We start from the raw sequence: 24,129 nt of genomic DNA on the forward strand, positions 1-24,129 counted from the left end.
TATTAAACAATTATTTAAATAATATTTAACATAAGTTTTGTAATATAATTTGAAATAATTATTACTATTGTATTATATTTTAATTATAATTATTACTATGTAATCGATAAATGCCGTCTATTTACATAAAAAAACATTTACTGTTTCATGGAAAACAGAAATTAATAACTATTTACAGGCTTTAAGGGAATGTGCAGATATAAATATTTTAGAGTGATAAAAAAATCAGATTCATATTTATCCCACATTGTCAAAAATGGCTCGAGACATTTTAAATTCAACTGCCTCGTCCGTGCCAGTAAAAAGACTTTTCTCAATAGGAACTCTGACTATGTCCAAAAATAAAACCAGATTACAAAGTAAATCTTTAAAAGCACTAATGTGCATCAATTCCTGGGTGAAATGCTCTTTGATGTCTAAAATCTGCGAGTTTGATTTCTAATTTATCAAAACGTTATATTGTATTAATATTAAATGTTTTTAAATTTATCAATATAAATGTTTTTATTGAATAAAATTTCTTAAATTCGTATATAGTGATTTTTTTCATTTACAAGTATAAATATTTTAGTTTTTTTGAGAACCAATAATCTCGACAAGACTAATAATCATGATAGTCTTAGTCTTGGTGTTGTCTTGACAACTAATTAAAAATCTTGTCTTGAGCTTGTCTTGAAATTCAAGACAAGACAAGACAATATCAAGACTAATCTTGGTATCTCGTGCAACCCTAATTTTTCACGATACCCCTTTCTTCCTTGCCTCCCTACTATTTCTGATCCGCGAACTTTCCTCAAAGCACTTATCCTAGAGAGAATATAATAAATAACGTCGCCATTTCTTCCTCCACCTTTCCTCCTCTTTCTCGCCTCCTATCTCTTGTAGGCGACGAGGCGCTCTCGTATTGTTGCGGGTGATGTAAATGTTTCTAAATTTATCAATATAAATATTTTTATTGAATAAAATTTCTTAAATTCGTATATAGTTTTTTTTTTCATTTACAAATATAAATATTTTAGTTTTTTTGAAAACCAATAATCTCGACAAGACTAATAATCTTGACAGTCTTAGTCTTGGTGTTGTCTTGACAACTAATTAAAAATCTTGTCTTGATCTTGTCTTGAAATTCAAGACAAGACAAGACAATATCAAGACCAATCTTGGTATCTCGTGCAACCCTAATTTTTCACGATACCCCTTTCTCCCTTGCCTCCCTACTATTTCTGATCCGCGAACTTTCCTCAAAGCACTTATCCCAGAGAGAATATAATAAATAACGTCTCCATTTCCTCCTACACCTTTCCTCCTCTTTCTCTTGTAGGCGACGAGGCGCTCTCGTATTGTTGCGGGAGATGTAAATGTTTTTAAATTTATCAATATAAATGTTTTTATTGAATAAAATTTCTTAAATTCATATATAGTGATTTTTTTCATTTACAAATATAAATATTTTAGTTTTTTTGAGAACCAATAATCTCGACAAGACTAATAATCTTGACAGTCTTAGTCTTGGTGTTGTCTTGACAACTAATTAAAAATCTTGTCTGGATCTTGTCTTGAAATTCAAGACAAGACAAGACAATATCAAGACTAATCTTGGTATCTCGTGCAACCCTAATTTTTCACGATACCCCTTTCTCCCTTGCCTCCCTACTATTTCTGATCCGCGAACTTTCCTCAAAGCACTTATCCCAGAGAGAATATAATAAATAACGTCTCCATTTCCTCCTCCACCTTTCCTCCTCTTTCTCGCCTCCTATCTCTTGTAGGCGACGAGGCGCTCTCGTATTGTTGCGGGTGATGTAAATGTTTCTAAATTTATCAATATAAATATTTTTATTGAATAAAATTTCTTAAATTCGTATATAGTTTTTTTTTTCATTTACAAATATAAATATTTTAGTTTTTTTGAAAACCAATAATCTCGACAAGACTAATAATCTTGACAGTCTTAGTCTTGGTGTTGTCTTGAAATTCAAGACAAGACAAGACAATATCAAGACCAATCTTGGTATCTCGTGCAACCCTAATTTTTCACGATACCCCTTTCTCCCTTGCCTCCCTACTATTTCTGATCCGCGAACTTTCCTCAAAGCACTTATCCCAGAGAGAATATAATAAATAACGTCTCCATTTCCTCCTCCACCTTTCCTCCTCTTTCTCTTGTAAGCGACGAGGCGCTCTCGTATTGTTGCGGGTGATGTAAATGTTTCTAAATTTATCAATATAAATGTTTTTATTGAATAAAATTTCTTAAATTCATATATAGTGATTTTTTTCATTTACAAATATAAATATTTTAGTTTTTTTGAGAACCAATAATCTCGACAAGACTAATAATCTTGACAGTCTTAGTCTTGGTGTTGTCTTGACAACTAATTAAAAATCTTGTCTGGATCTTGTCTTGAAATTCAAGACAAGACAAGACAATATCAAGACTAATCTTGGTATCTCGTGCAACCCTAATTTTTCACGATACCCCTTTCTCCCTTGCCTCCCTACTATTTCTGATCCGCGAACTTTCCTCAAAGCACTTATCCCAGAGAGAATATAATAAATAACGTCTCCATTTCCTCCTCCACCTTTCCTCCTCTTTCTCGCCTCCTATCTCTTGTAGGCGACGAGGCGCTCTCGTATTGTTGCGGGAGATGTTTGCGGAATGCGTAAGGCAATCTTTGCAAGGCGACCTGCAACGATTGGGACTTTCGTAGACGCTTATTTACGGTGGCGCGGAAACGCCGCTTCTGTCATCGGGCTTGTCGAAAACCGGTCGCGGAATCGACTTAAAACGCAGACGATAAATTTCCACCTCGATAGCCGGCGGATATTTACGAGGTGGACTGGATGGGCGTAAATGGAAATTAATTCCCGAAGCATCGGTTCCATTTTTTTTTTTTATTTCCTCCGGAACTTTTTTCCGCGCGACTCGGCGGATCTTCTTCGTTTTCCCTCTTTTTTTTTCCAAAGACGACAAATGCCTCGCAATAGGCGAATCTCGAATACGCATGGCCAGACTCCTCTCTCGATTCTAGCGGCAGCAACAACCGATCGCCGTTGATATTAAACATACTCGGTCGAGCGGAATGGCAGATAAAAAATTCATCGAACACTCTCCTGGCCGATCGTAGCCTATCATCGGCGTTACCGGATGTTTGCTACGTGCAGAAAAAAAAATCAGGGATAAATAACAGGTTTTTACATAATTTTACAACGTTATCGAGGCACAGTCGAGCGGTCTTATTCATGAAAAAAGAATTGCATTTGAAATCAATGAGAGAAATTGTTGCCATTATTTCTTTTCCCCCCCTCACAATTACCTCGTCGTGCTAATATATTTAATGAGGAATTGATAAAAATTCAAGCCTCGTCGCTACTGAAAATGCGGTGAAATGCGTGTGAGCGTGACTTAATGGTCGACTGCAGCTCCTCGCGACAGTCACTTCTATATTTAGATGCACCGAGTTTCCTCCTTCGCTTTCTTTACGCCGAACAAAGCGTTCCTGTTAATGCACGGGGTATACGCAAAGTCTTATCGCGCCTTTTTCCCTGTAAATTGCACGTTTACGAGTTATTGCTGCATCGAGGATTTTTCTCTCTCGCGAATCAGCCTCTCCTCGCCTTCGAATCAAATCTTTCGTCATCATTTTACATCAGCACATTGCTCCACGCTCGAGCAAGGACACCGTGTAGAATAAATATCCAGCGTTTTTAAACCCATTGGAGTCCAATTAATTTGATGGGAGATTTCGAGGGAAAATATCAATTAATTTTTATCACTTTTAGAGAAACTATAGAGACCAGTTTGCGGCAATAAAGCATAAAGATGAGGGGGAAGGAGGAAGGGAAGGGGAAAATTATTTTATAAAGGATTAACGTGACAAATTCTATTCATCCTCGGAGGGAAATTTTGCGACCATTCGAAGATACACGAAACCGTCCTGGAATTTTCGTTCCTGGTCTGAGCAGACAATGGGCTCTGTCCCACCAGACACACACACACACATACACACACACACACACACACACACACACACACACACACACAAGCGACCCTGCCATAGATATTTCGAAAAAAACGGCGGGTCGACTAAGGCTTCGGCTTATTCGTCGCGCGTTTTCGCCCGAAGCTGAACAGTTATTACCTGACCGTTCTTTCCTTTGTCCGGTCTGCAGGATCGGAGGGATCTATTAGTTACTGCCGTTTCGTTTCTCTCCATTTTTTCATGCTGTGCTAAAGGAGACTGCGGTTCGTTTTTTCCTCGTATCGTAAGCTATGCGAATGCAAAAAAAAATTCAAAGCACAAAGAGCGGGACGCTGATTTGCGATTAGAGACTGGAACAAGTGTGACGTGATCTTGTAAACTATGCAGTTTCTTCTCTTTTGCCTTTTTTTTCTTTCAAGACATTTTGTAAACGGCGGCCATCGAACCACGGACACTGTCCATTCATAAAACGAATAATAGAAAAAAACCCTATAAAATTCGTCCGGTTCACTAATAATATTTTAAATTGCCCTTGGAATTTTCGCAGTTTTATAGTAATATGCGTTTGACGATGTTTAAAAATCAAGTGATCAAAAATAGGCTTTCAAATTATCGTCTACTTGGTCAAATAAATTGCTCTGCAAAGAAAAGAAGAGAGCAAAAAACAAGTGATGTTATTTTATACGGCAAATATCTTCAAATATGAATGTTACATGTTGATGCAATTTTATTCATCATTTTGATCGACATAAATTTTAGCGATGAATCTCCTTTAAGATTCTCTCGCGAGTTTCTTAAATTTTGTTTCTTCATTTTATAACGTTTGGAAAATGTATGGAATCATTCTAAACACGAATCATTCGTAGGAATTTGCAATTTATATTACCTGGAAACTTATGTTAGAGCTTGATAATATTTATTTAATCGATCAATAAAATTATTGACGTAGTTTGGAATCGATTAATTCTGCGGATGAATCACTCGAGATGTGGGCGCTCAGTTCACGAAGGATTACATATCACACGTACGGAATAAAAAACAGAAAAACACCAGAATTTTCGTATTGTTATCGTAATCGATCAACACATCATCGAGCTACAAAACAATTCTTATGAATAAGAGAAATATAAGTTCCCCGTGCAAGTATGCTACCAAAGACTACCCAAATTTTTTCATGAAAACCGAAAAAGTATTCGAAAAACATCATAGTTTGGAATCGATTAATTCTGCGGATGAATCACTCGAGATGTGGGCGCTCAGTTCACGAAGGATTACATATCACACGTACGCAATAAGAAGCAGAAAAACACCAGAATTTTCGTATTGTTATCGTAATCGATCAACACATCATCGAGCTAAAAAACAATTCTTATCAATAAAAGAAATATAAGTTCCCCGTGCAAGTATGCTACCAAAGACTACCCAAATTTTTTCATGGGAACCGAAAAAGTATTCGAAAAACATCGCCACGGATAGCAAAGACAGCGGAGGGGCAGAGATCACGGAAGCCCTCAGACCTTGTGGATGTGCATTCGGCGGGATATGGTCGCGCGAACAGCAGTACTGTCTGGCATCGATCGACCCCAGTCGGGGCGAGGTTTTGCTGGTTAAGGGAGAGAATAAACGAGAGGGAGAAAGAGCGAGAGAGAGAGCGAGAGAGAGAGAGAGAGAGAGAGAGAGAGAGAGAGAGAGAGAGAGAGAGAGAGAGAGAGAGAGAGAGAGAGAGAGAAGAGAGAGAGAGAGAGAGAGAGAGAGAGAGAGAGAGAGAGAGAGAGAGAGAGAGAGAGAGAGAGAGAGAGAGAGAGAGAGAGAGAGAGAAGACGGAAGGGCAAACAGTGGGGGTGAAGAGCGGGGGTAGGGGACACCCGGTGAGTTGAACGTAGGGCAGGATGGCGGCGGAGGGCGAGCCTACCCCAACCTCTTCTCGACGAAGCGAGGCGCGTATAGTATCGACGATCTCTACTACTACCACGCGTACTACTCTCTGACGGTACTACCCTACGTCATCCCTCCCCCGTATCCTCTTATCCCGCCTGTCTGCCTGCCTGCAATTCCCAGCAGCCGCCCTTAACGTCGCGTCTCCTCGCCCTCTTGGGCCACTGTCTGCGGGATATTTTTAAGGAAAATTGCCCGACCCTTCTCCGTTCCTCCCCGTGTCCTTCGTCCCCGCCAGCCTGTCTGCTCGCCTCGTCTACCGCCGCACTCTCGTCCTTCTCTCTCCTTCACCCTTTTCGTCTCCTTCCTTTTGCGGCGGGTTCTTGCGCGCGACCCTACCCTCGCTGATCCTTTTCTCCGTCCATCCGAGAATGTCTGTTCTTCCTTCGCCTCGGGGGCTCTCATCTCCTGGAAAATCCTTCTCTTCGCTTTTCCTCCCTTCTCCCGTCTGCCGTTTCACCAAGGACCAGGGTAGCTGCTCCAAGAATTCCCGACATTCTGCCCTTTCGCGATTCCGTCTGTGAGATTATGAAATTGCGAGAGAGATACTTCCGATCTTGCCGATCGATCTTTCTGTCGGGCTGCAATTGTCCGAAACAGGTGAGAGTTTTATTACGGACCGAAACGAAGTCAAAGAAAAAGGAGTAGCAGACAGCAAAGAAGGTTTAGTTGTTTCAGACATGTTATCCCGATGAATAATACAATTCGAATGCTCGTAACGCTTCGCAGGTTGCCTTCACCCAAACAGAGAGAAAGGATCCAGCGAAAGGATCAGACGCAGTCCAAGGACCTCCGTTTACCGTCGTTCTGTGCCTTGCCTTTTTCCCAGTCTGCTTCTATCCTCTTCACATAAAGCGACATAAAGCGGGTATAAATGCCCGACTGAGAGAGGGACCCGTCTGTCTACTTATTATATTATATACGCTGGACGGTTCTTTTTCTCCCCCCTCCCTCCCTCCCTCTCTCCCTCTCTCTCATCAGATCCTTCATGGGTCCAAACCGCTGGTCTCGTGAAGGGCGCAGGTACGATTCTCTCTCTCTCTCTCTCTCTCTCTCTCTCTCTCTCTCTCTCTCTCTCTCTTTCTCTCTTTTTCCTCTTAATCTTCTTTCGTCAGGTTCTTCGACGTCCACTGATCTTGTTTCTCCTTCGCAGCCCTCCTTCTCGCTCCATCGCTCTCTATGCATTATTCAGGATATATAACGCGCGGAACCGTCCGTGACGGGCTAACTGGCGCACCGGAAGTTAGGCAAATGAGCCCTGATCGTCGCGTTTCCACGGAAACCACGTCCGCCGATTTTTCACGCCCTTTCTCACCCGAAGTGGAAACATCCTGTCGACGTTTTATCTCGCGACTTCCCCGTCGTTTGCTCGGGGATCGGGTAGTCTTCCCAACTATTTCGGAATTAGCCCGATTAGCCGGAAGGTACGATCCTTTCGCGAAAATTTCCCCCGCCAAATATTTTCGCACTCTGATGCTAGGAATTTAATCGTCGTGGAAGATAACAAAATCTTACAAAATTCCGGTTTAATTATTTTTAACATTCAAAATTCAAGGAGATGTTGCGGCGAAAGCAGATAAATTTCTTAATTGATGATCAATCAAGAGACCTAATTAATTCCCTCTCGTTTAACGTTAACGCGATAATCGGAGTAAACAAACACATCGAACATAATTCATTTATCGCTGGAACTTGTAATCGAGCGGTGTCGGCTGCACGCGATTCGCGATCGACGATGTTTTTGTCCGACGTTTATTTCCCTTCGTCGCTATCTCGGACGAGGAATTGAATTTCACCGAACTCCCATGTCGAAAAGATATCCTGTCCTCTTCCTTCCCTCTCTCCGGGACAGGTATCTCGGTTGCTGCACCGAGGAAAATAATATCGCGTTGTACTTGCGTTTCGAATGCGAGTGCGCAAATATTGCTTCGGCTCAAATTTACTCAGATAACATGCAAGCTACGGTGTCGAAGGCAAACGCGTCGGTCGAGCGGATTAAAATTCAAGCACGTCGAAGAAAGTCGCCATCTTCTTTCAGATAAAATTCGTGAAAAAGCCCGCCCCTTATAAGTAATCGAAAATCTGGAAGAAATACAAAGGGGATGATCTTTCCTATTTTTATACGTTTTTATATGAATTTTTATGTGAATTTTTTACAAGAAATTTTTCTCGAATATTATAGGAAAATTATGTATTTTCTGCCTCTTCACGATTTTTTGACAGGCTTCCTGCGGTTCCCTCGGTAGTCTTTCGTGTCGAACTTTCAGCACTTTCACAGGACCCACCCGATTTCTCCTCGCTTCTGTAGCCACGGATCATAAAGTTTCAACAACGTACGGCGCGTTGCCATCGGTGTTCGACATGCGTGTCAGTCATCGTTCTCTTATTTTTTTTCTCCCTTTCTCTTGCACCGGTTATGCCGCCCAGAATACCTGCGTAAGAGGATACGCCACCGTCTCGTTTATTCGAGACTCTCGTACGTTGCTGTGCTCTCTTCCTAGTCGTGTCGAATGCCCGGGCCACTGTGGAACCTAAGCCACGTTAGGACACGTTAGTCCTTTCCAGTTAAACATCGCAAAATTTCCCGTATATTAATTTTGTGAAACAAATTATAAAGAAAAGTTTATGAAAATTTGTATCTGTATTTTGTGAAACAAATTGTAAAGAAAAATTTATGAAAATTTGTATCTGTGAAAATTTGTATGTGTGAATATCTGCGCATTAATTAGAAAGTATATCTCTACAAATCTTTATTATATATTTTTTTAAATTTTTGTTTATAAAAAAATGTATCATTTTTTTATAGAATGCAAATATTTTTTGTTAAATCGTTGTTTTCATTATGAACAAAATATATATAAACAATTTCAATATTAAATGAATGCTAAAGGATATAATCTCTCAATTTTTGAATATGGAAAGTTGAAACGAGAAACCTGTCAACACACAGAGAAAAATGTATACTGTATTCAAGTAAATATTATTTATTTTAAGTATATCATAAGTTTGTATATCCGCAGATATATCACAAGTTCACCACAAGCATTAAATTTAATTGAATATATTCTGAATTTTAGTAAGTGCAGTATTTTAGTCAAGAATATTAAATTAAAACAAAAATTTGGTTTGCTTACTACAAGAGTTAACGTAAAATAAGTTTGATTTTTCTTTGATACAACTTTACAATATTCTTGAAGAGAGAATAATTTCTTCTTTCGAGTACATAATAATGAGATTTTCCAACACTTGTGGTGAGTGTTGGAATTTTAAGATTATTATCAAAAATATTCTTTGTTGAAGAAAAGTATTACTTAAAAAAAAAAATAATAAATTGAGTAATCGCTTTTCTTGGCAATAGAATGATATTTTTCTCTGTGCAAGAATTTGACAGAAAAGTCCGGCAATGTTAGAAGATAAGAGAGAACTTCTCTGACAAGTCAATACTTGTCAATGATACAGAAATTGGAGGAGAAGATTGCCGAAAATTTCGTTCTACATTCGTCCTCGGTCAACGCGAGACAACGCAAGGATTTCAGGATTGGAAAACGGACCCCGCACCATCTGGGGACCCACTGGTCCCCAGAACCGGTTTCATGCGTGACACGCGTTTCTCCTTTTCGGGATACTCGAAGGAACATGGTTTTTAAATATAATCTGCATCTTATTAAAAGCCATAGTTGTTGTTGTTGACTTTTGCGAAAAACGATCGCACCTCAAGCGATGATATTATTAGAATCCAATAGTTCGCAATCTGCGGAAAAAATTAAATTTTAAATAAACAATCGATTGAAAACCTTCGCTGTTAATTCTTCTCGCATTCTTATTTTATATTGATTGATATAAAAATAATAAAGCCGACATATGTCACAATGCATTTGTCTTCCTTTTGTCAACAATTTTATTAAAAAATTCTTTGTATCCACTTTAATAAATAATTTTTTACTTCCATTATTCAATAATATTCTATTTATCGGTGATCGGGTGATTTTTAAATTATTCTTAATATGTACACTGAGGAAAAAATTATCTTGAAATAAAAAAATTTTAATCAACTCAAGAAAGCTATTTATTCAGTGGGTACTAATCACGTATTTACTTGTATTCAAAACGTCTGTTTGCTTAAGATAAGTATTTATTTACATATATTTAAAAAAATATAATTTTTAATTAAATATTTTTGTTTTAATTTTACAAAATATTTATTAAAATGCATTTTTTATTCCCAAAAATTTTAAATTTTTTAATTTTAAAAAAATCATATATTTAATTTAATAAATTATAATATATATTTTACGAAAATAGTAATATTTAAATATAAAAAATCTATAAAAGAAACAAATGTACTTAATATAACATGCATATTTAATTAAAATTAAATGCTTTTGCTTAAATGAAATAAACAATTCCTTGCATTTCGAGCAAAAGTTTCAAGAAAAACAAATTTATTTGATTTAACACAATTTTTCCCTCAGTGTATTGACTATCCCTACTTGGCAATCGCGAAAAAGCACATCGCTTAATGCTGAGGACTGCAAGACGCAGTCAAAGAGTCCGTTTGTTCTCGAGAGCCTTTGAATGGCATAAGAATAGCTCGTCTTCCTGTCTCAATAAACACGGCGGAAGCTGCAAGCGTTCACGCCTCAATCCGACCCTCTTAATTTCTGCTCGACTGCCTTGGAATTGATGAAAATTCCGCGCGAGGATAACGAGCGAGATGTGGGCGACGCGAAGGTGTTGGTGGCGCGGGAGGCGATAAAAATCGCGGCCGCTCCTCTCATCTCCCGCGAGTCGATAATCCAACGGATTCGCGCCGTCGTCCAAGGTGAAGAGCGCGATTTATTCAAGTTCAACGCCGGGGAATCTCCCGCCCCGGGGTCGACGACCGCGACGCTCGAGGTCAACGACCGAGTTAGCCGGGAGGGAAGGGGTCAACGACCGCGTCGTTCAAGGCCAATGTCCGAATCATCGGAGGTCAAGCTGCGGGAGGAAACTTTTACGACGGGGATATCGAAGCTTACGATCAACGATTCCGAGCTACTTTGAGGGATTTCTAGTCGTAGTTTTCACAAAATTGGCTCCGTAAAAGCTGCCGCGAATAGGAAAAGGCGAAAATCGCTTGAAAATTCGACCGGAAGTGTAGTATCTTTGCGTCAATCGGGCTCGATAGCGGCTATTATGGATAATCAGCTTATGCATAATCATTATGTAACTATTCTGTGTAATTGTCATTTTGTACTTTAATCTTATGTAATCTTGATAGATGACTGTTTACTCGGGAAGAATCATCACTCGCTCGTTGAGTGAAAAATAATTAAAAAATAATATATAAATTGTGTACAAGAATAATTAAAAAATAATATATAAATTACACAAAAATAATTAAAAAATAATATATACATTGTACAAGAATAATTAAAAAATAATATATAAATTATACAAAAATAATTAAAAAATAATATATACATTGTACAAGGATAATTAAGGATGTTTTGTATGTACAATTCCAGCAAAAAGTAGCTGAAAATCAATATTGACGAATATATCCACTTTTGGTGTATTTTGAGTAAGAAATTGTGTGGAATATTACAATTTGATCTTAATTACAGTGCAGAGATGTATTTTTTAATATTTATTGCGCTTTTATTGAAATATTCCGAATTTTGTTAATCGAAATGATTAACTTTTGGAGAATTTCGCCTTGTGACAGATCCATGGCTAACTTCATTGAATTATATTTAATATCTTTTTAGCCAGTTAGTACTTGTAATATTATTTGACCAAATATTTCCTCTGTATCTAAATTTTTGCAAATTTTAAACAAATTCTGAATATTATTTCCATGTGTTTTTGTCATTTAAATCGACATGATTATACGTTTCCCATAAAAATACATGTTAATTCGGTGCAAATTAAAATCCTTATAACTTGTGAACGCTTTAGCGAATCGATTTAAAAATTGTACTGAAGATTCTAAACATATGTAAGGACATTTTGTACAATTTTCATTAAATTCTCAATATTTTAAAAATAGGTACAAAACATCCTTAAAAAATAATATATAAATTATACAAAAATAATTAAAAAATAATACATAAATCGTAATAATTAGAAAATAATTAAAAAATAATATATAAATTGTACAAAAATAATTAAAGAATCCCCAGATTGTGCAGAGAAAAAAATGTGAGTATTGTCCCGATGGAAACGATTAAAACTGAAATTTCCTCTTTATTTTACGTAGACAGCTGTATAAACATTATCCTCCGTTACTCTGTAAGAATCAGAAGGAAGACGAGTAGCTTACGGTAATTCACAAACGTCGCGACGATGACGAATACCATCCCGGTTAATCCACATGTATGACGCTCGTGCGGTCGCGCGTAAATCCACTTCCGGTGTCGGAGCACGGGCTGACTCGCGATATCCGGCCGTGGATTTCTGCTTTTCGAGAAGGAGAATCGGCGGACGGGAAGGGCCAGGGGAAAGAGACAGGAAAGAAGCAAAAACTGAGCGCGAACGCCAGCGTTATCCTGGAGGATCCCGGGAGATCCCGGGCACCAGGGTGGTGGCCGCTTCGCAGCCACGTCAGGGTGAGGCGCCAACATTGCGGTTTAATGCGGCAACGACGAAGACGACGGCGACGAGAAGGACGGAAGAGCGAGGGGAGAGGAGAGGGATGAAATTCAACGCGGGGAAACGCGAGTAGGGAATGAGGTTGAAGCCGACGAGCCGATGGAACCGATCGGGGGAACGTTAGTCGTGGAACGTTCAAAGACAAGCGAACACTTGGAAATTCAATATCGACGCAATATTCATCGCGATCGGCGCGGATGTCGTATTAGGGAGTAAAATCGTTGATTCTTGAGACAGAAGATGGGTGTGATCATCGAATGGAGAGTCATGCGAAAAATTACGAACTTGGATGTGCATTGATCGATCGATCGATTGATCTTTATTAGCTTTCTCAGCTATTTGTGAATATAGGCAATTTTAGATTATATTAAATAAAATATATTCCTTTAACATTCCTTAAACGTTGATGATCGATATCAGACCAGCTCAAAAAATCGCTTTGACATGTCAGTGCTGCACTGAGAAAAATCGTTTGATTGTACCAATAAGACGTATATGATTCAAGGCATTTTGATTAAATCAAGCAAGAATTTCTAGTTATCATGATAAGACTTGATTTTTTATAACTGGAACGTTTAATAGATTTTACTATAAGGATTTGGTTAGTATTTTCTGGTTGAATCTATAAAATTTCTTGTTGCACTAAATTCTTACTCGTATTAAATATTTGCCATGAAATGTATATAAAGAACTAGTATTAACATTAAATCTAAAGTATATTTTTTTTTCTCTTACGAGCAGTAGTGTCAGAAAGAGGACGCTAGCTCTCTGATTGGGTGTGTTTGAGCTGCATCCTCTTCTTGCATCACTGTTTATCAGTTCAATTTCTAACAAATTGAATTTAAAATAATTTATTCAATAATCTGGATTGAATTTATCCAATAATCTTGTTGGAATTCAGAATATTAAACAGATTTTTGAGATTAGATGGAAAAAATTTTAGATGACTTGGTTTTGGGGAATTTAATATTATTAACCGGAAAATTTGGTAAATTGAACAGGAAGAAATTAATCAGATTCATCTGGTAATTCCTACAAGTATTCTGGCTCGTCCATTTTCCAACAGACATACTGGTTGAATTTACCAGAATTTTAATTAATGCAATCAGATTTTTTTCTCAGTGCACTGTTTATCAGTTTAATTTCTAACAAAACTGAATTTAAAATAATTTATTCAATAATCTGGATTGAATTTATCCAATAATCTTGTTGGAATTCAGAATATTAAACAGACTTTTGAGATTAGATGGAAAAAACTTTAGACGACTTGGTGTTGGGGAGTTTAATATTATTAACCGGAATATTTGGTAAATTGAACAGGAAGAAATTAATCAGATTCATCTGGTAATTCCTACAAGAATTCTGGCTCGTCCATTTTTCAACAGACATACTGGTTGAATCTACCAGAATTCTAATTAATGCAACTAGATTTTTTCTCAGTAGAAAATAACATATTTAATTATTTCTCATAGAAAATAACATATTTAATTATTTCTCATAGAAAATAACATATTTAATTATTTCTCATAGAAAATAACATTTTTCTAAGTAGAAAATAACATATTTAATTATTTCTCATAGAAAATAACATTTTTAAATCAAATATCATAATTTTCTTAAAGTAGAATTAAATAATTATATATTCTTGATGTGACAATTACAATATTAAAATAAGACGATAATATTGTTGAAGTTTAAAATTATTAAATTCTTCTAAGAAGATTATAAATTGTTGCGTATATACGAAACAATGAACGCATTAATTCCTACAAGAATTCTGGTTCGTCCATTTTCCAGCAGACATACTGAATCTACCAGAATTCTAATTAATGCAACCACATTTTTTTCTCAGTGTGATTCCTTGCACAATATTGTCAATATTCCGAAGCGGTATGATGAATAAACGAGCGAAGCGATTGTTGAAAATGATGCATACGCGGTGAGGAAAAATTGCGGAAAGGGCGAAAATCGTGCAAGAAGACAAATGGAAACGCGAGGATAAAAGACACCTTACCCCTATCTGGGGAAGAGAGAGGAAAGAAAATGAGAGAGCGAACGTACATGCGTGAGCGATCGCGTCGAAGGAGAGATCGTGTCCTCGGAAATCGTGCGAATGCGAGGAAGGATACGAAGATGGATCGAGGGTAGGGGAAGTGGTAGCGTGCTAAGATGAGGAAGCGTGTTAAGACGAGCCGACGGACGGAATACGAGGGCGAGAGAAGAGGAGCGACACTTGCGAGAGGAATCGGAAGGACGAGGAAGGAGCGACGGAGACGATTTTAGATCCGTGCAAAGACATGCCGGAAAGTAAATGAGAAGGAGAAGGAGAAGAGAAGGAAGAGAAGGAAGAGGAGGAAGAGCAGGAAGAGGAGGAGGACGAGGGGGACGAGGGGGAGGAAATAATAACGACCCTGACGACGACGTCGCAGTGCCGCAGAAAGGTTGACGACCCGATGCGGCAGGCGACGCCCTCCTTCCCCTCCCGCGCCGACAACCCCCTTCTGCAGCAGCTACTACCACCTCCATCGCAACCACCGCCATCGGCCAACCGCCTAAACCACCCGACTATCCCACCCCCCGCGCCCCCCCTCCTCCACCTGGTGTGCTGAAGCGCATGCATAGCGTACGCCAGCAGCAGGGCCACCCTTGTCCCCCGCTCTCTCCCTCGCTTCTCTCTCTCTCTCTCTCTCTCTCTTTCTCTCTCTCTCTCTCTCGTACCTTTCATCCCTCGTATCCCGGCCGTCGCCGCCACCACCACCGCCGGCGTTACCCTGCGACCGTCTGGCCAGGGTCGGGGTCATTGAACGTCTATAAAGATTTTGACTTGGCGCCGCCGCCGCTGCGGATGCAGGAAGCGAGTTACGCCCTTTTATACAGAGTGTAACATAATTTGCCGGGCGTCCGAACCCGACAGAAAAGATGCGGGAGAGGTGTACCCCGATATTAATACCCCGGAACGAAAGCTAATGTCAATCTATTTTCGCAGATAAAGGGATCCGTCTCCGTCGTATGTGTGTAACGCGCATTCACGGATTCGCATCGTCCTTGCTCGTCCTGGAGTTTCCGGATATTAATGCGGATTTTCAGGGCTCCTAATTGGGTTTCGTTATCGAGGCGATTCGATTAGATGAAAAATAGAGACGAGTACCTTTAAACTGACTTTTATCTCGTATCATTTCTATTTTTGTATAGATATCGAGTCTATATTTATTCACGTCTTCGTGTCTGCTTTAAAATTAACGGCATTTTAAAATGTCGAGATACTATTTTAGGTTGCTTATGAAGAAAGTGGCTCATACGTGGGATTTACGTAGATTAATTTCGAGCGAAGGAATTACTTTGGCAATTTATATAACTGATATATTTCGGGACACGCCCTCTTTTACACAAGACATCAACTCAATTTGACACCCTCAACAGTACATTTGTGCTCTCAAAATAATGCAATCTAAATCTTTGATCGACTATACATATTGAAAAACAAAAAATAAATTTGCATGATAAAATATGTGATTTAAGGCACCTTGATCGTAATGGATACAATTAATTAAATTGCGTAACCGATAAAAAATTTTTTTACAAAGTAAAAATTCTCTCTGCTCTTGAATTTGTCGGAAAAAATTTCATCAGAAACGATAATTGAAAAAATAAACGATCAGTAAAATTTTTAATTATATTGTATCTTAACGATATTTTTTAATCAATTTGAAATTGGCTAATTATTGCAAGAGTTATGCGTTGATTTTTATAAGAAACAATCATCTTCATTCATCGGCGATGAAGGAAATAAAACGGTAAACTCGATTGAAGGAGGAGCACTAAAAGTTCAACAAAGCGATCCACTTGTCAAGACGCTGATGTAACAATTTGCAGAGAGGATAATCCCCTTTCTCGCTTTGCATTCTCTTGGATGGGAGTTTTTCACAGACAGGGAAGAAAAAGAGAAAACAACAGGTGAAGTAAAAGGATTTCCCAGACGGAGACGAGTTGGCCCCGGCGAAAGGGTTGAAAAGACAAAGGAATTAAGGAGCACGAGAAGGTTTAAGTTGAAGTTCTAGAGAAAATTCGTCACGTCTCCGAGAGAGGGTTTCAGACGGGGATGGTTAAGAGCCTGGGACGTGTTTTGCCAACGCCAGGATCGGAGGTCGTTGAACGTCGGTAAAGATTTCGACTCCCGCCGATGCTGCGTTTTGTGGTAAATAGGCGCGTGCGATCCCACCCTTGCTCGAGGCGACGCGTGTGTGCGTGCAACGCTTGGTCTGGCGGATTGATGGAGGAACGTCGGAGATACCAGACACCTTACGGAGGCGCACCCTTGTCGCGTAATCCGTGCACGTTACGTGGATGCCATTACGAGAGCCGGCTAAAGGAATCGCGAAGAAGAGCAGAGCTTGTCGACTATGTCGAATTTCAAGGACTTCAGGATTTCGTATGAATAGTTTCTATGAAAGATGACATTTTTTCCAACTGCAATTTCGGCGCCGAATAATATTAAAATAATTATAATTTGTTAATTATGGTTATAATAACAAAATAATAATTATTTGTTTATAATAATTTTTTTTTTTTTTTTTTTTTTTTTTTTTTTTATTATAATAATAATTTTAATATTATTTTATAATATCAATTTTAATATGAATAAATCAAATAATACGATAAAAAATTAATGAAAATCTAGATCGATATTATCGTAGATAAAATATCAGATTGTGTTGTGAAATTTGAGAATAAATATGATACGAGAATTTTTCATAGTACTAAAATAGTAATTGGCGAAGAAATATTATATAATCGAAATTGCCCTCATTTTAATCAATCGATAAATTCTTTCGAGTAATATATGATGCGCGTATCATTGTATTTCTCAATAGATATTTTTTTTATGTTGCCCTGCAACAGGAATGAAGCAACAGGATGCAGAGTTCGAATTCATGCATGAGTACTTCAAGGGTGAATATAGATGGGCGCATAATTGGTAGTAATAAGAAATATGGTACTCACTTTACTGAAGTAACCGACGGTATGGCAGCCTTCGGAATCGCCGATTGTCATGACGTAAAAGAGGAACGGCTCAACATCGTAGTACAACGTTTTATGATCCAGGAAGAATTTGGCCAGCAAACAGAGATTCTGACAATACTGCTTATACCGCTTACCGTCCACTTCCCACACGCCTATCTTGTCTTTTCTGTAAGAGACAAACATGCATGTGTTAATTTTAATTGTCATTGTACATCAATCAAGTTATGATAAGTTACATACACATTATACAGGGTGTCCCAAAAGTCCCGGACCGGTCAAATATTTCATAAACTATGCACTTTAGAAAGAAATGTTTCAGACAAAAGTTGTATGGCTTGAAGGGGGCCATCAGATAGTGGCAATGATTTGACATGGGAGAGTCATTTAAAAGTCACGTGAAGATCACCGTCAATTTCTTAAATGGAACTCCCTATTTTTTATTACATATTCGTGTAGCTTATCTCGAGAGTTTTCCAAAACACTATAATAAAGTATTTCTTCATTGAGTACTTTTCGAGTTATAAGGCTTGAAATCATTTCTTAATTTTACATAAACCGTAAAATATCTTGTGAAATATTCATTTTTCGATTATCTTACCTTAATACTTTTATGTACAAAATAATGAGAGGAATCAATTGGTGTAAAGAAAACACATAGTTGTTTAAAAAAAAAATATGTAATTGTTAATTGCAAATTACATATTTTTTTCTTAAAAACAACTATGTTTTTTCTTTACATCAATTAATTTCTCTCATTATTTTGTACATAAAATTATTAAGGTAAGATAATCGAAAAATGAATATTTTACTAGATATGGTTTATGCAAAATTAAGAAATGATTTCAAGTTTCTCATAATTCGAAAAGTATTAAATAAAGAAATACTTTATTATAGTGTTTTGGAAAGTTCTCGAGATAAACTACACGAATATGTAATAAAAAATAGGGGATTCCATTCAAGAAATTAACGGTGATCTTCACGTGACTTTCAAATGACTCTCCCACGTCAAATCATTGCCACTATCTGATGGCCCCCTTCAAGCCATACAACTTTTGTCTAAAACATTTCTTTCTAAAGTGCATAATTTATGAAATATTCGACCGGTCCCGGACTTTTGGAACACTCTGTATAATCCTCTGTATAATCCTCTTTCTCTATTTAAATTATATTTTAACAACAATTTATTAATATATTTTATTCACTTTGTTTATTTTAAAAACTTTATAATAAAGAAACAAAATATTGAGTGAAATGTACAAACACTTACCTATATACTTCGTGTCCCGGTGGATGCCTCCATAAACATTTCTCTCTGTGCCTTCTCAGTACTTGACGACTCTTCGCGTATCTCAAGCAATATTCACAAAGGTAAAGTTTTGGAGCACGACTATATTCCTCGGGATACGGGCTTTGATACCAAACTTCCATTTCCCATTTCCCCATTTCGACGACTCGCGTGCCACCGCCGTTTCTACCTTCGCCATCATAATCCAATTCCTTTAATTCCTTCTCCTTAAATATTAAAAAAAAAACACACATATATAAAGTGCTTATACAATAGTTAATAACTACTATTGTATTTGAAAAAATGCTAATCAAATTATGATGCTAAATATTATGTGTAAATCAACTGAGAAAAACGAAACTGAATATTTACGATTTTCTCGCTAGCTATCGCCTGAGCTTCCATAAATAGTTTCAAGTCATAATCGGGCGTGAGATTGTTCAGTCGAGGTTGCTTGTCCTTCTCGTTTCCCTGTAGTTCACCGCCGCTATCGCTTTCGTTACCGTCACCGGTATTACCCTTCCATTTGTTCCTCATCTCTCGTACTTTAAGCTGATAATTGCGCTGCTCAGTAGTTTGATGAACACCCTTGGGTTTCTTAGCCAGATTCGTTACAGCCTTCTTGCGCTCGTCTTCCCGCTTTTTTCTCTCCTTATAAAATTCTCTGAAAAAGTCAACATTGTTTCCCTTTATCATGTGCGATAAATACTAAATATTAACGTATCCTCGATTCTCAATTATTATTAACATGATGAATTCAATTTTTGAAATGCAACTCACATGCAAGCTTGCGGCGTGGTATTGTGATACAGCGGACATGCTTCTAGGGTGAAGTGCGAGTCGAGCTTTCCAGAGAGATGACCTCGCGAATCGCAGGACGCAGCCAATGGACATTCACGCTCCTTCGCAGTGCGTGTTCGATTGTAAGGAGTTTGATTTGTTCTGTTACCAGTAGTATTAGAAGCGATATTGCTATTCTGCGTTGATCTGCCGGCTCCGGAAGTGGTTTGTCTGGCGGCAGCGGATGGTCCGGCACGTTTAACGGGCGATTTGCTCGTACTCCTCTTGCTCTCGGCTACTCTTGACAGATCACACCGAGTTAGCGCAATCTGTAGGATACGCTTACACGCTACCGTTTCCATACCTGAGAACCATACTGCCACCATAAGCAAAAAAGAAACCGTATCTGCACTTTTAAAATAATTTTGTTTTTATTTTTATTTACAAAATGTTTTTGCATCATCCAACCATTGAAGTGTAGAATGATTTAGAATGCATACACATTTACACATACATTTTTCAATCCAAAAGCGCAAATACTGCTTTTTTGTGTTAAGGAGACAGCACAGACTTCCATTGCTCAAAGTAAATCTACTTATCTCGATTTGAATGCTGGAGAAAGAAATATTTATCTTATAATAATCCATTAGCACACGAGCAATGATGACTCGAACTAAACAAACGTAATTCGAGTTCATCTAAATATACAGAACTCGCAGCAAATGAAAAAGTTAAGATCATAGCATAAAGATATTACTAAGCAGTAGAGATATAAACTAAACAGAATAGTAAAGACATTGAATTAGTCAAGTGCAAATTAATTATTGCTTTTTGCATACCTGTGTCAGATTCGGAATCGCTAACCGCCTTCGTTTGTAGTTGAAGCAATTTACTTCCTTTGCGTGTTTGCAGCTTTCGTTTACCTTTCGCTACTATTTTCGCAGCCGATGTACCTTCGTCTTCTTTTTCACTCGCAGATGCATCTCCGTCATCATCGCTTTTTATAGCTCCTATTTATACACATTCTTTTTTTCTTTATCAATGTTATATGTCGAAATATTGATAAGAAATTGTATATTGACAAACCTTGTCGTTTAGCAACTGTTTTCTGCGATTTTACGGGAGCTACTGCCGCCGATGGTCTTTTAGGTGGCACGCTCGCTATAGGATTCGTATTGTTGGGCTGCGTTTCCTTCTTTTTCGGTTGCGGCTGAGAGCTGGTGATGCTTTCAGACGATTCCGAATCAGTGCTACTGTCTGTACTTCCCGAAGATGCTGAGCCGCCGGAACTCTTCGAGCTCGCAGAGCTGTCCGATTTCTGCGGTTGCGCGGGTTTTGTAACTGCAAGTAATGTGCGTCAGAAATTTCATTACATTTCATATTATTATTTAATATGTTTCTCAAAGTTATATATAAAAAAAAAAAAATTCGCGAAACGTTCGCGTTTCAGTAATACAATTATTTACCAAGTCTACTTGTTGCCGCAGTTTTTTGCTTGGTATCATTTAACTTTGCTTTAGCCGGAGAATTCTTGGTACATTTTGTGGAGCCACTCGTTGGTTTGACTGCGTTAACTTTCGGCAAGATACCGCTGTCGCTTTCGCTACTATTTTCTGGACTGAATATACTTTTCTTTTTTAATTTCTTTTGGACCGGTTCTGTCGATTTCCCAGATTTATCAGGAGATTTGCCGTTGGCATTTGTGGAACCTGAAAAGTTATCAATCATTATTTGAGAAAAAAATTATGTATATAAGAATAATTTACTATAGAATATAAAATATAAACACACCAGCAAATTTGTTGGGTTTGCTATTGGCAGGTTTTAAAACAGCTGCAGCTTTGTGCTGTCCTGCTGGCGTTGGCACCGGTTTCGTGGGAGATCTCTTAACGACTGGTGCTACAGTAGCAGTGGCTTTTGGTTTAGCTGGTGGTTTTCTCTTCTGTGGCGATTTCGCTTTGCTAGGTGACTCTTCCGATTCAGAAGAGTACACAACTGGTCTGGTTTTCTGCGGCTGTCTATCTTTATTCTTATTATCCATAGGTGGCACAAATGAGAAAACCACTGCTTCTTTGGATTTGACATGACGAGTGGCTGCAAATGGCGCTTTCTTCTTAGCTCTCTCTGTGTCAGATGCTTTCTGACTATTGGCGGAGCTACTGGAATTTTCGGAATCCGACGAGCTAGATTCGCTGCCTGAACTCGATGAGCTACTCGAGGAAGAACCCGAGCTAGTCGTTGACGTAGATTCCGAACTGGTTGTCTGCGGTAACATTGTAAAATGATACTATAGAGTGATTGTATATAATTGTTTTTTAATATAAAAAGTAATTAAAAACAAATTAATTGAGTATTTAAGATCAATTATAAACAGTTATATTTTATATATTTTTTAATTAAAATAAAATAAATGTATTTTCCAATTTTAAAGGCAGAAGAAGAAAGTAGAAATATAATGTCAAAAGGACGATCGATTCGAACAAACGAGATATTAAATAATGATAATGCGAATAAAGATAAGATACAAAAGTTGTACGAAAGACTTGGACACTTCACGTCATAACCTTTGAATGAACCTACCTTTCGTTTAGGTGTCATTTTCGCGATGCTATCTTTTAGCGAGTGGATAAACGATGCCAAGTATCATCTCCGCCAAAATGTTCTTGATTCCTCTCGAATCTTTACTCACGAGAATCACTCATTTATGTCTTCGTTACATTACAAAAACACTATTTATCAAGCAACACATATCGTAAATATGACGTGATAAATATATGTGACGTGACGTATGACGCATGTGTTGGACGCGAGACGCTTTTTTCGCGCATGCGCATTGAACGTGAACTTTAAGTATCAACAGAGAGAAGACCGAGAGATGTCATGGCCTGCTTTTAGGTGATCTCTGAAAACGATACGCCCTCTATGAACACGGAAAACGTGGACATGAACTATAAAGCTAATGTCCATGAATGTTCTCAGAGGGTATAATGTGCACAATTTCTGGTTTTGTTCCGTGCTATGCACACGAAATGTCGGTACCCAAAGAACACATTGTAATCAAAATGGCATCATTTTGATGTCATAATTACATCAAAATAAAAGAAATCAAAATGACGATTTTTGGTTACAAAATTTGATGATTTGTTGACGATTATTAATATACGCAATAAATGGATTATTTCTCATTTATATTCGCTTAATTTCAAATAATCTGTTATTATTCTGAATTCCAACAAGGAATCCGGATTATTAAAAAAATTATTTTAAATTTAGTTTATTAAAAATTAAAGTGATCAATAGTGATGCCAGGAACAGGAAAAGGACATTACTCATACGCATATAAGCAGAGAGCTGTTATGTGGTTCTCTGATTGTGTGCATGTGACCACCTTTTTCTTATTTTCTTATTAATAATTAATACGTTTTGGTAATAATAATGTTAGATTTCTTAAAATTTGCTTTTATTTCTCCGCAGCAATAAATTCCAGAACTAATAACTCCATAATATCCCCCGATAATATCCCAGAATTACAAACATACATACAAGCAAGTACATCGCAAATTTATGAGAATGAAGCAACGAGTGGTAAGAAAAAATTTTATAAGCAAAAATAAAGATTACACTCGACAAAATTGAACTTTTTTTTGTACAAGGATAAAACCTATTATTTTTTTTAAATTTTTGTATGAGCTGAATTCAAGTCCGTTTGTAAAAATGCCTTATCACACTAGGATTTTGATAAAAACTAAGTTAAATATGGTATAATTTTAATTTTTTTTTATTTTTATGCAGTCGTAATTGAAAATTATAACTGATGAAAGTTATAATTTTCAATTACGATAAGTTTTATCCTTGTACAAAAATCTTGTATAGAATAACAATGTTATTTATTTAAAAAATCATTTTTTTGTAATTAATTACTGTTTTTTTGCGTTTCAGATTCTTCTTCATATAAATTATTTGAATTATAAAGATTTTTATAATTACACACGCACACACACATTTGTAATAATTATAAACATTTAATTAAATTTATTATATAGTTATACATAAATTACAAAAATATATACTATATATATATATATATATATATATATATATATACAGGATGAATCATAATGGTTGTAACAACCTTTTACCATTAGAGATCAATTACCGACTACAACTGTAATCAATTGAATGATTCATAGATGACAGCTGTTTGGATCGACCGTGTCTGCAGTAACGTACAAGCGAGTTAAATACTGTGAATCAAATAATATACATATTCTATGCATACTTTTCTAATATATTTAACTCTTTTATGTACATATTTTTCTTTCTACATGGTTTTTTCTAATAACGCGATTTCTTATTATTGTGAAACGTATCTGCCACATAAAAAGAGATATCTTTTGCATTCGTGTATTTTTTAATACGATTTTTTTTTAATAATGGCTTTTTAATACATAGAATTTGACGGCGATTTTTTTCATTCTTACACAAATCATT

At 37.2% G+C, this 24,129-nt stretch overlaps 1 protein-coding gene across 6 annotated transcripts in view; it reads right to left on the bottom strand.

Moving 5' to 3' along the window:
• The window catches only part of LOC105250870 (histone acetyltransferase KAT7), a 44,672-nt gene extending 22,253 nt beyond the window's left edge, over positions 1-22,419 (bottom strand). Inside the window, exons 1-10 of one of the 6 annotated variants that reach the window (XM_011257210.3) lie at positions 22,219-22,419; positions 21,430-21,901; positions 21,105-21,347; positions 20,725-20,979; positions 20,478-20,648; positions 19,639-20,002; positions 19,231-19,522; positions 18,841-19,085; positions 17,553-17,739; positions 2,451-3,155 (exon numbers count right to left, since the gene is read on the bottom strand). In XM_011257210.3, coding sequence (XP_011255512.2) covers positions 2,862-3,155; positions 17,553-17,739; positions 18,841-19,085; positions 19,231-19,522; positions 19,639-20,002; positions 20,478-20,648; positions 20,725-20,979; positions 21,105-21,347; positions 21,430-21,901; positions 22,219-22,236 — 2,541 coding nt within the window. In that variant the 5' untranslated portion in view covers positions 22,237-22,419 and the 3' untranslated portion in view covers positions 2,451-2,861. Of the gene's footprint in view, positions 1-2,450; positions 3,156-8,075; positions 8,450-9,271; positions 9,670-16,371; positions 16,915-17,552; positions 17,740-18,840; positions 19,086-19,230; positions 19,523-19,638; positions 20,003-20,477; positions 20,649-20,724; positions 20,980-21,104; positions 21,348-21,429; positions 21,902-22,218 lie in introns of those variants that run through there. The other 5 variants (XM_011257212.3, XM_020027397.2, XM_025409682.1 and 2 more) reach the window with 5 other exon arrangements.
• Positions 22,420-24,129: the final 1,710 nt, after the last annotated feature.

The sequence above is a fragment of the Camponotus floridanus genome, unplaced genomic scaffold, assembly GCF_003227725.1.
Source record: "Camponotus floridanus strain SB8 unplaced genomic scaffold, Cflo_v7.5 scaffold28, whole genome shotgun sequence".
NCBI lineage: Eukaryota > Metazoa > Arthropoda > Insecta > Hymenoptera > Formicidae > Camponotus > Camponotus floridanus.